The 15,101-nt window shown below is 39.3% G+C and overlaps 1 protein-coding gene across 1 annotated transcript; it reads left to right on the top strand.

Moving 5' to 3' along the window:
- The first annotated feature begins 2,361 nt into the window (after positions 1 to 2,361).
- Positions 2,362 to 14,919, top strand: slc18b1 (solute carrier family 18 member B1). Its single transcript, XM_080751366.1, has 14 exons — positions 2,362 to 2,621; positions 2,945 to 3,087; positions 7,321 to 7,416; positions 7,598 to 7,671; positions 8,074 to 8,221; positions 8,509 to 8,665; positions 8,814 to 8,950; positions 10,069 to 10,170; positions 10,387 to 10,478; positions 10,576 to 10,671; positions 10,824 to 10,898; positions 11,613 to 11,706; positions 12,934 to 12,983; positions 13,926 to 14,919. Exons 1-14 carry the CDS (start codon positions 2,591 to 2,593, stop codon positions 14,032 to 14,034), a joined length of 1,404 nt encoding a protein of 467 aa, XP_080607492.1. The 5' UTR covers positions 2,362 to 2,590; the 3' UTR covers positions 14,035 to 14,919.
- The last annotated feature ends 182 nt before the right edge of the window (positions 14,920 to 15,101 follow it).

Genomic DNA, 15,101 nt, shown 5'->3' with positions numbered 1-15,101 from the left:
TTGTGCCACTGCAGTCCCAATGACATTGATTCACTCTTTATTTGTCTGACTGATTATAATCTGACTAGTTTAGTTTTTTGAATTATGGACGCATCTTAAGTCCATTTCTGGCAGCAAGTCATACTGTATTTGACATAATCATGAAGAAGAAAACAAATCTGGTATTGTATAACTATTATTTTTTTTAATTAGGCCAGCTTAATATCTGTAAGATCAGTGGGTTGGTTTTTCTGAATAAATGAATCACAACTTTTTATTATACCTTATCAAACAGATTGTTATTGATTTAACGATGTCTTGATTTGTGCCAATATTTTTCATTCATATATTCCATAAATTAGTTCAAGGGCAAGCTTTCCCATGTGTTTTGTATTTTTAATCTTTCATATAGTATTATCTATTTCAAATGTTTAATGTGCAATGGGAGACCATACTGATTGTGTAAGTGCAACATGAAATGTTGAGCAACTTAGTCATATGTTCTATGTTACTTCTATGAAGTGGTCCAGTGGAGATATCTTGCCTTCTTTTGGCCACTGTACTGTGAATCATTCATCATTATTCATAGTCAAGTACCAATCTGTTTTAAATTTGTGCAATCAATCATTTTGTATGTTTTAGTGTCACTTTTTCCAAATGGTTGATTGCAAATATTGGAATGAAACTGATAATTTCTTCATATGAGCTTTTAATTGAATGTGTTAGTTGATACTACATGATTCTGTCATTTTTCATTGAAAAAAACTCTGCCTCTAAAGTGGTCCATGTTTTGAGAGATGGAAATACAGTAGGATATGTCTCTCTCTCTCTCTGTGTGACCAGTTAGGCTACATGGGACAAAAACATATAGATGCCCTGTCTGTGATCAGAGCTCTGGGTTTTCTTTAGCTTGGTTTGCGCTGTGTTTCTGTCCGTTGGTGTTCATGAAGCTACTTGAAAACTGCATTTGAATGTGAAGTGCTTTGCCTCTTTGGAGTTCATGCTGCTTCAGTTAGATAGAGCTTTGTCTGCAATAATGCTCCCTTCTTTTTAGGATTGAGGTTGTACTTGCAAAAGATAACATAATGCTGCTTGCCTTGCACTCTATATTTAGTAAATAGCTTAATATTATATGCTAAACGTGTCTTGATTTGTTCTGAATTTAAGTAATTAAAAAATTTGCCTTTGCTTCATGATGGTATTGAAAAGTATTGAATGTTATACTTAAAAAAGACAGAAAGTTGCTGGAAACATTGCATATTAATAAATGTTGAAAGTGTATAAAGATGTGAACATATCCAGTAACTGACATTTGTTTTGTGTTGTTTCAAGTTTATTTCAGAGTAACTGGAGAAAATATCAGAAGACTCATTCAAAGCAGCAAATGTCCTTTTTTAAACTGCAGCTTTAGAGACTTGTGTGTCTCATTTATCAGAATTAGCTACTGCCCAATGAATATTTGGTTGCCTGAAATGATTATTTCTTATTTTGTAAAAGAAAATGAATGACTTTAGGTTCACAAGGACCTATTAGGTTCCCCAATAACGTAATAAAACATTTCATTTCAAAGTAGTTTGTCTTACTGATACTTTATTGCTCTGTTATGTCAAGGGAGGCACCCGAGGTGTTTTGTGTATAATTTATGCACAGTAATTGTGCAACATCAAAGATATTGATGATATGCTTTTTGGTTTGACAAAATGCCACACATCATCCCTGGACCCTGCCCAGTGCCCATGTCACATTCTTCCATTTACCTAAGCATTTAGGAAAATGGGAAGGGGTCATGTCATGTGAAGGGTCATGTGAAGGACCCCCAAATGAATATGTATTTGGCCGCGGACCACCATCTGAAAAGATTTCGTGCCAGGGTGTTAAAAATATTCAAAAACTAAACATGTTCCACTGTCGAGCGGTAGGTGGAGGTAGAGGGTGAGAGATGAGAGCGCTCAGCTGGGCCTGGGACAAGGGAGAGACCGAATGACCGAGAGCAAATGTTATATGAATACCTGCCTGCTAGGCTCACACTTATTTGCCTTTACTTACAATGTTGTTTTCACTTGGTCGTAATGTACACGAGACGTTACATATTGCTGAATTGTGAATTGCAACTCTCGTCTGTTTTGGCCGCAGCAACCAGCAACCACCTGTTTGTTATGTTATCGTAACAGCACGAATAGACGCGCATCAAAATCCCAACACGATGGCTTGCACACGGTCTATCTATGGGCTTGCCGCTTGCATAAGAAAGGCTAGATGGCGGCATGGCGCAACCGGGTTTTCGCGATGTCATGCTTTACTCCAGACTCCAGTACACACACACTTAGCACTATAGTAGAGACCACAGACCAGCCTAGTCCGAGGTCAGTCAAGGCTGACAGCCTGACACATAAGTTTACACAGAACTGAAGGCGGTGTGCGCGGATCGAGGACCTGCGGAATGCGAGGCTGTAGTAGAGCAGTTATGACTGAGACGGTTTCCTTTTATCATATCACAAAGATGAGCTCTCAGGGATCAGTTTGGTTCTTTTTATTTTGAGTTTTGGGGGAAAACACATCGCTCCAGGGATGCCAATTTGGAAGGAAAAATAATTTGCGTTGAACCGTACAAATGGACACGCACGTTGATCTCCAGCAACCAGGTTGGTGCGACAGCGCATGAAATCTACTCTGATAAGTATCTTAACATTTATTCAATTATAGCACTGAGTACATTCTGCGAGTGATTCAATTCAATTCTCTTCTCTGTCAAATCAAACCTGTTGACGTTTAGGCTATACTTACTGCTCAACAGATGTTTATTAGCCATTAGCAATACTATTGTTACCTTTGTGAGACATTTAATCTAGGTCACTGACCATAAACCTAGATTGAATTAGGCTGCGTTAATTTTTGTTATAATTTCAGTTTGTGGTGGTTAAAAACTTTTTTTTAATTTTTTTATGTGTCCATTCACAAATGGTAGACAATGGCTCTGCAGATGAACCTGCAAGTCATACACCCTCAAGGATGTCAAGGCAAGAGATCCTGACGTTGATATCGATGGCATCTGTCAACTTTAGTTCAATGATTTGCTATTCCATTTTAGGTCCGTTCTTCCCTACCGAGGTAAGTGATTATAGGAAACGTGCTTCTTTCTCCTTATGTGCTTTTTATTCATTGTTGGCATGAGATCCAGTGGTTGAAAAAGTACTACATTTTACTTAATTAAAAGTATCAATACTGCAATATTGTTAGTTTTAGTTACATGTAAAAGTCCAGAATTCAAAATGTAGACCTACTTGCGTAAAAGTAGCCTACTTAAGTACTGGCATCAAAATATATTTAAAGAACCAAAAGTAGGCTACAATATATATATATATATAGGTCTATATATATATATATATATATAATTTATATCTGCAAAGCAAATAACTAAAGTTTTCAAAAAGATTTAGTGGTGTACAATATTTGGATCCGAGATGTAGTGGAATAGAAGTAAAAGTATTGGAAATTGGTAATACTCTAGTAAAGTATAAATACCTCACAATTGTACAGTACTCAAGTACAGTACTTAACTAAGTAAATGTAGCCTACTTAGTTATTTTACACCACTGATAAATTTAGATATGTTGCTGTCTGTCAGCCATAGCCTATTAATACATTCGATTTCACAAATTCTGTTTGGGGAAAAGATCTGACTTGAGTTTAGTCGTGGGAAGTTGGACAGCAGTATTGCCAGATTTTGCCACAGATATAAGCAATAACAAGCCCAAGTGACACAACTACTGTATATGCCATATGAGCACATTTTGTGAAAGAAATAGCCGAGGTGACCACTCGTCCTGTCACCTTTGAAAATAGCTGATCGCGACGCGTTGTGGACTTGTAGATCTGCCTTTTTCTAAAATAATCGAAAAAAGTTAAACATTTTGAATATAATTTGAAACATTTTTTTAACAAAAACTATTCCGTACAAATACTGATAATATTCATTTTGGGGTCCTTGATTTGAAAATGTTTGAGAATCACTTGTGGTGTAATCTGCATAGATAGTTATTAGTTAGATACACAGTGTAATGACAGCGCAGCAGTGAGTTGGATGCAGTCTTACCTGGTGGGGAGGGAACAGGTGGTGGAGATTAACGGTACCCTGTCCCCCCCCCTCCCAGTAAGCTGTGGTGTTCCTCAAGGCAGCATACTGGGACCTCTGTTGTTCCTAATATACGTGAACGACATGGCATCTGCTTGTGACTGCAACCTGTTCCTGTTCGCGGATGACTCGGCTCTCCTAGTCTCGGGCAAGGACCACTTGCAGGTTGAAAAGACACTTAACTCTGAACTAAGTAAGATCTGCACATGGCTTAACGACAACAAATTATCAATTCACCTGAGAAAAACTGAGTCTATCCTCTTTGGATCAAATCATAACCTCAAAAAAGTCGATAACTTCACAATCAAAGTGGGTGACAAGGTCATAACACGAAAAAACGAAATCTCTTACTTCTCTTAGCTTCAAGGATGTATCCTTGAAGCTAATCTTTCCAGCAAAAAGATGACTTCTAAAGTAATAAATAAAATCAACCAACGAACTCGTTTCCTACAGAGGATCGCCCCAATGGTCAATTTCAACACACTGAAGACCATAGCTGGTGCAATAATCCAGCCCCTCTTTGACTACGGAGTCCACGTATGGTATCGTGACGCCCCACAAGCCCTAAAAACTAAACTCCAAACAGACCAAAATAAACTAATTAGGGTCCTGCTTAACCTTCCCTATCAGACTCACCTCACCGCTACTCACCAGTTAAGAGTGGGGTGGCTCAGAGTAGATGACAGAGTACAGCAATTTGCAATGGGCCTGGTGTACAAGATACACTACACCACTATGATACCCAAGTACCTGTCAAAATACTTTATAAACATTAAGGATGTCCATAATTACAACACCAGAGGCAGCGCCACAGATCACTTTCAACCCAGAGTCAAAACCAACAAAGGGTCAAACTATTTTTTCTGCTATACCACCAAAATGTGGAAAGCCTTACCGAAGGCCATAAAGGAGTGTGTCTCACTAGCATCCTTTAAAATTGCCCTGAAAAACCACTTACAGGCAGCAGCCGTTCGCAACTGGTAAAAAAAACTAACCTAGCCCAGCCCTACCCTCCCCTGCCCCTTCTTTGTATATACTTACTGTTTGTTTAGACTTACTGTTTTCCTTTTTTTGTTCTCTCATTTTATTTTTCTTTACATATCTACTGCATAGTACTGTGTTCTATTCATCTGCCATTCAATGTTATTTGAGATACTTTAATGGTTTCCTGTGGAAATAAGCTTAGTCTTTTCATGGATCTCCTTTTAGTAGACCTTGTACCAGTGAACTGTACCGTCATGAAACTGTACCTTTTCCTATGCAAACTTCTAATAAAGTCTTCAATCAATCAATCAATGGTTTAGCCTGCACACCTCTGTAGTTGGTACCGTCCGTACTCGGGTCAAGGCTATGATAGAAGAAGGTACAGTCGGCCTACAAGCCAGGCATGCGCCATTGGCGCACATGGACATGGGAGCCAAAACTGGAACCAGAAGTCCGGTGAAATACATTGGAGTCTCATGACAGCCGGATGGACCAGCTTGTGAGCAAACACTATTACTGTACAATTTGGGACCTTTGTCAGTTAATCGGTTCAGTAATATAAAAGAAGACCACTGTATAATTTTATTGAGGCATCTGAACAGTGGTATGTATTGTTTCTGGCTCGGCAGTATCGTAAGATTAGGTTGTCAGGCGGTCAATAATGGACAGTCTAGTGATTCTTTGTATTCCACAGCTGCGGTTTGGCTCCCAGCAGACAAAAATGACATGGATGACTGTACCTTCTTTTTATTTACCTTGGTGTGGTTATGGAAGTATTCAATGAATGACATTCCTGAGAGCCGGAGTGTAAAACAGTTCATAAAATAAAGCCTACAGTAATGAACATCGCCTTGGCAGAACTCATGATTCCATAATTTCATTACACGACACCACTGATTTAAACAACATTAGAAAGCAAGGCCAAAATAAGCAACTGCACTTTGGAAACAAGCCCAAAAAACGCAACCCGCAACTACCAATATTTACATGCACATTTACAGAAAAACAAGCCCAACGTAGCTTATAATAAGCAGACATGGCGACACTGTTGGACAGTGTAGGTTCCTACACTGTCCAAGGATGCGATCATGTGTTTGACATCAGCGAGCCCCCCTGGAGGTTTATGAATGACTGGCCTTACTAAAGACCAGACACAAAGCTGCTGGTATGGTCAGCTGAAACGTCTGGGTTTCTGGTTGTTTTGAGTTTGTGACATGTCTTAATAATATTTTGGAACAGCGATTCCCAACCTGTGGGCTGGGGCCCACTGGTGTGCCATGAGGGTATTCCAAGTCGGCATCCAAGTAATTGACAAACACTAAGATTTAATATAGACACTAATGATAATATAATATGAATATTAAAAACGTAATGTAAAAACGTAAACTTTTTTTAAAATGTGTCTTTAAAACCTTTTTTTAATTCAACATGATACCGATTGGAACATAAGTATACTAGGTTAGTTCCGTTACTCCAATTGTTTGGTCAATCGATTGTGTTCAAAATAAACATGCTCTGAAAATGTAGTGGCCCTGATCCATAAAAGGTTGGGAACCACTGTTCTAGAAGAGATCTTCAATCTCCAGGGCCCAGGGGATGTACCCAGCTACAGATAGTTAGTGGTGCATTACTACTTAGTGAAGTGCATTGATCAAGGGCACCTCGGCAGGTGGAGGTGACTCTCCAGCTACCAGAGTGGTCATTGTGGGACTTGAACCAACCACCCTCCGATTCCCAAACCAAGTTCTAGGGACTGAGCTACAGCCCCTTCTTGTTGACATGTGACTTAAACAGCATGATAAAGAGTTATTATTAACAATGCTTAAACACATGACTTAATCTCCGCCTCCTAGGCTTTTGGCCTGGCAGAGATTATAAGCAAATTCATATGTTATTGGTCAATTTATGAACCAGCCAAAGATTTGGTGCATTGTAAAATGTATTGCTGGTTAAAGCTCCTAAGCCTGGTTTCTTATTCTATAGAGCACAAGCCTTGTGACAAAACAGTATAAACATACAACTGCTATTGTGTTGTCCATTGACTGTTTAGGTATAATTACAAAAAGCTTAATATCAGATCCAAAAACATGAGCTTTGTGAACAGCTCTTGAGTTTCATGCAAGTTGATGTCTTGATACTAAAACTAACATGTTTTCAGTTATATCATGGATTAAATGTAATTCCTAAAATGACCATAACGTTCATTATTATTATTATTCAAACAGGCAGAGAAGAAAGGAGCCAGCCAGACGGTCATCGGCCTCATATTCGGTTGCTATGCTGTGTGCAACTTATTCGGATCACTGATAATGGGAAAATATGTAAGTGTGTGTCACTATTTAATGGGATAGCTCAGTTTATAATATTTGGTTTTGATATCACACTTCCCAAGGTACTGGTCATATAGTTGAAAACCTTTTTTATGGTGTGGCTAGCTGGACTGGTTATGACATGGATAACTTACAAAAGCCATCAGTGACACCTTCTTTGTCTCTGCCTCAGATTGTCCAGATCGGGGCAAAGTTCATGCTAGTTGCAGGATTATTTGTCTCTTCTGTCTGCACCATTCTTTTCGGGTAAGTCAAGGTCAGTGTCCTTTGTTCTATATGAGACTTTTCCCCTTGGCCCGCAAGATTTAGAGATTATTTATTCGTTCTGTCTGTCTGTCTGCCTGTCTGCCTGTCTGCCTGTCTGTGTATGATGGCTGGAAACATTTAATGTTTTTTTGTCCCACCCCTGGGTGGCACTGCGGAGCATGAGGCTACAGCCTTGTTTTCTTCACTCATGACCATGAAATATATTTTAGGTTTAAACTATTTTCTCCCACCTTCTTGATTTCAATATATGTAGTATATAAATCTCTAAACCTTTATGGTTTATCATTACATTATCATACATTATTAAGTAGTAATTATAAGCCACAAGACCATCCATTCAAAATGATGAATCACTTCTCTATTTTTCTCTCCTTTTTACAGATTGCTTGATAGAATTTCTTCAGGGCGAGATTTTATTATCCTCTGCTTTTTAATAAGGTCCGTCGATGCTTTGGGCTTTGCTGGTGCGATGACTTCCTCTTTTGCCGTATCAGCAAAAGTATTCCCAAACAATATAGCGACTGTTCTGGTGAGTGACCCCTTGTCTCACTGGAATGTTGTTTAGGCATTAGAATTATGTGCAAACAAAAAAGCATTATGGTTGGAGTTGTTTTGCAACAACGGTAATCCCTACAACTTTGGAAAGTATTAAATTGCTGTAGACATGTGTACTGACACAGTTTGTTTATAGTGCTGACAGAAATGCTTGGATTTAATGGAAATACACACATTGCCCATAGGCCTGTATAGAGGCATATAATATATAATTCATTTAGCAAAGCAAAACAATATATATTATTGTGTTTTCTCCTTTAGGGTAGTTTGGAGATTTTCACAGGACTGGGACTTATTCTGGGGCCACCAATCGGAGGATGGCTTTACGAGTCATTTGGATATGAAGTCCCTTTTATAGCCCTTGGATGTTTTCTGTTAATTATGGTTCCTTTCAACATCTACATCTTACCATCCTTTGGTAGGAAATTGGAGATTTCAGCAGAAAACTCAAAATGTTCATTCCAAATATTTCACTAGTTCTGTACTATATGACAATGAAACATTGAATGTATTGTGGGTGCATAATTACACTGATAGACTGTAATGTGCGTTCTTTCTTTATGCAGATGCCCAGCCATCAAAAGATTCTTTCATCCGACTGCTTACACGTCTGAAAATAGTGCTGATCTGCTTTGTGATATTCACTCTTAGCGCAGGCCTCGGCTTCCTGGATGCCACCTTGTCCATATTTGCCATTGAAAAGGTAACAACTCAAAGGAAATACCAAACTCCATTGTTTTCCATGACATCTTCATGGAAAACGATTTTAGTCCTAGTAAGGATGTTGATTGATTGATTGATTGATTGATTGATTGATTGATTGGTTCGTCCGTTCACTATTTTGGTCCCAAACCACATTCCTCGCAACCTACTGACTGGATTTCCGTGGAATTGATGACTCCTACTGACCCCATGGCCTTTCCTCTAGTCCCACCATTAGCCCAAAAGTACTACTGAGTTTGACCTTTATTTACCCCGTGGGAGAAATCCGGTTGTCAATGGCAGTACAGCAATAAAGAAACACAGGACAGATACTGAAAAAGGAGATACTAGGAGTGAATAGCCAGAGGACTACCAGCACAAAGGACTGACTGTGTCTGTTGGTCTTCCCTGGGGGAAGAATGAATCTAGTGAATCTGGTATTCAACCGCCCTTCCTGCCCAACACCAGTGTTGGGCAATAGCGTTGCTACAAGTTTCTGCGTTAATAGTTTAACTTAATTTTTGAATATTATGAGGGTAGCAGGTAGCTACACTGTTTTATGAATCAAATAATGGTAAATGGTGCATTTATATACAGGGATTGCACCCATTCACACACACATTCATACACCAATGGCAGAGAAAACCTTGCAAGGCACCAACCTGCTCATCGGGAGCAATTAGGGGTTCAGACAGAGTCTTGCTCAAGGACACTTTGACATAAACTCCCATGATCAACTGCGGCCACACTATCCCTGAGCCACTGCCGCCCCTGAAAATAGGTTTTCAGTAGTGAAGGTCTGACCCCATTTGCCTTTGCTCAATCACTACCCTTTGGCCAATATCCAGTTGGGTGTATGGAATCAATATACAGTATGGACACTTTTCCCATAATTTACCAAGCTATGATTGAAGCCTAGCTAAACTATTGAACATGTATTATAAAATATCAACGATATATTTAGCACTAATTAGAAATATCTCCAGCTTCTTAGAATTCTTGAACTCAATAATTGTAGACACCGATTAGGATAGCCTTGTGGCGAAAAAGAGAAAAACCTCTGGGAACCCAGATTAGGATACCCTCTATAGTGTTTTAATTTGTTCTATTTGGTTTCAGTTTAATCTATCACCCGGCTATGTGGGACTCATCTTACTTGGTTTGTCGCTACCTTATTGTCTGGGATCACCGATTCTTGGATATATCACTGACAAATTTCCTGTAAGTATGAAATATTTATGATGACATATGCACACTAAAATACTCAAATGTTACAGAGAGTACAAATGGAACCAAATGGACCCATAAAGGTTCCACTTCTGTTCTCTCAGGAGTTAAAATAACACTTTTACTGTATGGCTAAACCTTGAGTGTCTTTACATGTCAATCTTTTTGTAACAACTTGTAGCTGTGTGTATTTGTGTGGTTTTTCATCAGGCCACAAGGAGTTGGTTTATTGTTCTTGGAGGCGTCGCCACTGCGGTTGGCTTCTGCCTCCTTGGTCCCATGCCTGTTCTCAACATCCCAAGGTGAACATGTGTTGAGGAATTAAAATTCACAGAATTTATATATCCAGGTTAATTAATTTGATCTTTTTGACTATTTGTTGTGTTTCCATATCTCTAGTCAGTTGTGGTTGACGATCTGCATGCTTGGCGTCATTGGGTTTTCGCTCGGCATGAGTGCAATTCCCACGTTTCCGGAGATCCTCACCTGTGCATAGTGAGTAAATGAATGTATTGTGTATTTTCTGCATACTTGCAAGTTCCCTAATTTTCCTGTCTCTATCTATTGTACTCTAACCAATCATAAATGCCTTTGAAACATCTTTGTGAAAAGAATCAATATGCACACGTTTCCCTCTGAAATGGTAGTGAAGAAGGATTCGATGAGGGACTAGGCACTCTTGGAATGGTGTCGGGATTGTTCGGCGCTGTGTGGTCCCTGGGGTAAGTCCTTTTTAACGCCTATTGACTCACAACTAGCCAGGATATATGCTTTCCTTGAACTGATCCAGTGCAGCGATAGTTTCATGCAGACACTGAAGGCAGGATGTGTAGCCTCACACTTGTCCCCCCATTCTCATACATACATAGACCCACTACAATCAGACGGTCTTTCCACGTTCAACCTCACTCAAACCCCTTCATTCCCATTCGCTAAAACAATGGTTTCAATCTAATGGTTCATTTAGGCTCTTTTTAAGCATAATAATAGTAATTCTTCATGTTCAGCATTGGTGAACTGCAGCTGTCTGTGATCAAACTCCCTCCACCTCCCCAGCCTCCTCCAGTAAATGTATGATTCTGTAGATTGTATGATGTTATCTTAACTTAAGCATTTGAGGGGCTCAAAATGTAAATGTTTCTTTCTGTGGATTCTATTTTAAATCAGTATATTAACGTTTGGCCTTGAAGGGTTATATGTTGAACTGTATCTTATGCTCTGCCTCTGGGGGTTTGTGATCTCAGATTCTGTGTCATGCTTGTGCAGATAATCTGTAGTATCACAGGAGCAGAGTCACACTGCCAAACTGAATGAAATAGTATTGCAATAAATCGTTAATTCTGAGCTGAAGTGTCTGGCTGAACTGAAATTACTTTGTTTTTGTACTGTACCATGTGATATTGATTGTAACCTGGAAATACATATGTATTTGTTAGGATGTTCTACGGTCCAATAGTGGGTGGTCTCATCACACAACAGCTCAGCTTTGAATGGGCAGCTACTGTGCAAGGAGGCTTGTGCTGTTTCGCTGTAAGTATCAATGGCATTGTTCTAGTAGTAGCTGTTAAAGTTGACCAAACGTCCAAGGCTCCAAAAAACTAACAAGTTCAGAACAGCAGATTTTGGTGTTTTATTTTTTTAAAGAACCTCCAGGAAAGTCCCATGCAGCAGACAGTAACTAACCCAAATGGAAAGATCAACTAAGCAAAACTAAAGACTACAACCCCTACAGTACATTGCACAAAAAGGCTTTCCCTTAAATAAGGGCCCTGGCAGCTCTGTCTCAAGGCTGTTAAATTTGTCTGGCCAATAAATGTCTGTCTGTCTGTCTGTCTGTCTGTCTGTCTGTCTGTCTGTCTGTCTGTCTGTCTGTCTGTCTGTCTGTCTGTCTGTCTGTCCCTTGCATGCAGCCTCTGGCCTCCCTTAAATAAGTACAGACTCCAATTAGCTTTGACATAAATTCCCATATAGGAACAATCTAACCTTAAATAAATGTTGTACAACACAAATGAATCACATTTTAAGCGCCAATATTATCAAAAGACTTTAACTATACAAACACTGTTAAACACATCTCCTCTACAGTACTTGGCAAACCCCCCTCCTTAAGCAAATGGGCTGGCCCTGCTCTGTTTTGGAGTTCCAGGTCTTATTCAGAGGGTGCCAGTACTGCAGAGGAGAGACAGGTGACAAACAAACATTTCCGCTCGGTTCCAGTAAACAGTGTTTAATTAGCATAATGTTTGAACCCCTGATGTCTGTGTTATTTTCTAAATTGAATGAATACAGGTCAAAACCATAAGCCCGGTTAAATGTAAAATAGTTATGGGTGCAGCTGGGTTGTGTGTGTGTGTGTGCGCGCGCAATGTCCCTTTTAACGTGTCTATGTATATGGCACTGGCTGCCCTGTGACAGTAACACTAAATGTAATTTCATTGTGAATGTTTTACTCTGGGATTGGGAAACCCATTTTAGCACAGTACATTTTCAACCACTTCATATACTCTCTGAAACATCACACCCAAAGGTAGGCTACACAGTAACTCATCTGCAATCAAGAGCATGTGATGACAGATGAGACTCTTCTTCAGCCCTGTGTAATCTTCCCATTGTAACTGATTCGCCAGAATTGCCACTTTAAGAAACATAGAAATGAGCAGATTTCTCATCAGTGGGATAAAGTGTGAAATACTGTGTTCGCCAGAGGTGAAAGTTGGAGAAATGCACGACTCATTCATTATCTTGTCCACTCAACAGGCCCATCTTTGTGGCATGTACTATTTCTGTCTAAGACCCCGGCAACTAAGGTAATACTTTTCTGCAAATTAACAATTAAAGCTACAATCTGGGACTCATTTGAAAGAATAAAATGTTATTTGAACAAATTTGGAGGTGGTCTCCCTACTCTACCTTAGAGACATTTCGACCCTTATGTGTAGGACACCCACATGGTTATTTGAAGCAGATGGTGCAGTGGATTGGACACTTAAGCCCGTATCAGAGTGTACGGTGGAGAGCTATCCACCGCAAATTTGAGGTTGAAAGCTTTCCACCTCAAGTCAGAAGTGCAGTGCAGGCCATCATATTCACGGGCCCACGGTGAAGTCCTTTACCCCGTCTAGACCGGTTCAGGTCGACCAATCTGTGAACGGGGTGTAGAGCCTGTCTGTCTGATAGTAAAAACAGAGAGATGTGTTGGGACTCACGGTGGAAAGCTCTCCACCGTGAGGAATGATGTAACGGTGTAGTTTCATGACTCAAAAAGACTACACCGCGGTGTAAAGCCTTCCACCGCGGACCCGACTATGATACGGGCTTCAGGAGCTATATTCCATTAAAGAAATGTTTTTCAAAATAGTAGAAAATTGCAAAAGAGTTTAGGGATAAGGAAGGCATGGACAAAAAATATATAGTTCCTGGTGCACCACCAGCTTTTTTGTAGTTAGGACATTGTTGTAATTACCTCTCTCCATTGGGAGAAAACTGACATAAAATGTACAGATTGTACCTTAAACATTCTCATGTTTTAATGCTTTACGTTATGTCTTTTTTCTCGAAAGCACAATATAGCAAATGAGATGCTTTTACAAATAATTATTGTAATTATTTTCCTATCCCACACGTTTGATGGATAGTGTTCACTGTTCAGTCTTTGATTGTCTGATACCATCCTCCCTTGAATAAGCTGCATGTTAAACATGAACAGAATACCTGTAGTGACTAACGTATCTTTGTTTTTGGAATTCAAGAGCCATTCAGGACAATGGGATTACGCATGTAGATGAAACGACTCCCCTTCTGAATGGAGAAATCCAACATGATGGAGAACCAGGCGGTGAAACTCCCCGTCCACAATAAGAGTAGCAAAATGCCTTTTTATAAATATAACTGTTCCTCATGTACGATAATTGTATGTATGCATATATGGGTTGCAATTATTTTTACTTGCCTTGCATAAGGTTTGTTATTTATTACTATTATATGTATTCATATTCTGAATGTAATTCTGAGTAAGCATAATATGCTCACCATTAAGTCTTGCATTTATCAATAGAATAGCTGTAGAGCAAATTGCTATTGGTTTTAAAACAAATAAATCAAAGACTAATTTATACCCTGTGATGTAGTAATCAACAAATATTGTTTTCAGCCTCAATTAATTCATTCATTCTCAATTCAGTCAAAACTTGAAACATAAAGGGCATTCACATTCCAGATTACTATGTAAATATATCCCTATTATCATGCAACGGTTGACACTAGATTAATGCCCAGTAGCTTTTCACATGACTTGGATTACCCCTTAAACTGCACATGCCATAGAGCCGGTGACTGGATTCATGGCTACAGAACATAACAATTGGAAGGTGGTCACCTTCCAATTGTGTTAATTTTATTTGTGAGACATTGCTTTTCACAAATGAACTTTATTTGATTTATGGCAGAACTTTGGTCTACAGGTTCTGTTAACTCTCCAATACTGTTATATGGCCCTAATTTGTTGTTACGATGGGTCATTCGTCAAACAACGGTCTCGTTTTTCAGTTGTTTCCGGTTGTCTACTGTTGGTATGATGGACTTTTTACTTTATAGTAGCTCTAGCGTCATTCCCTTGAGAGGACACTGCACATTGTACAAAATATAGCAGCATGGTAACATCCTTCTTGTGTATGCCTTTTTCACACTACCTTGTGCCATATACAGTCAACTACTTGAAGACAATTTTGTTCTGTGATGTAAACTGATTTGAATTCATATAAAATGTAAAAGACAAGTGTTGTCTATGAATCATGAATAGTCTCGTATTCCTTCTCATGCCATCATTTTCCTGCCCAAACAATTGTCAAGGTTTGCAGTCAACTGAACCCACAGGTTCTCAACCTGTGGGTCGGGACCCTCAGGGGGTCCCCAGATGACAGTGAAGT

The sequence above is a fragment of the Nannobrachium achirus genome, assembly GCF_963921795.1.
Source record: "Nannobrachium achirus genome assembly, chromosome: 20".
NCBI lineage: Eukaryota > Metazoa > Chordata > Actinopteri > Myctophiformes > Myctophidae > Nannobrachium > Nannobrachium achirus.
Note: the sequence above shows the minus strand (reverse complement) of the source record. Positions and strands in the feature narration are given on the sequence as shown.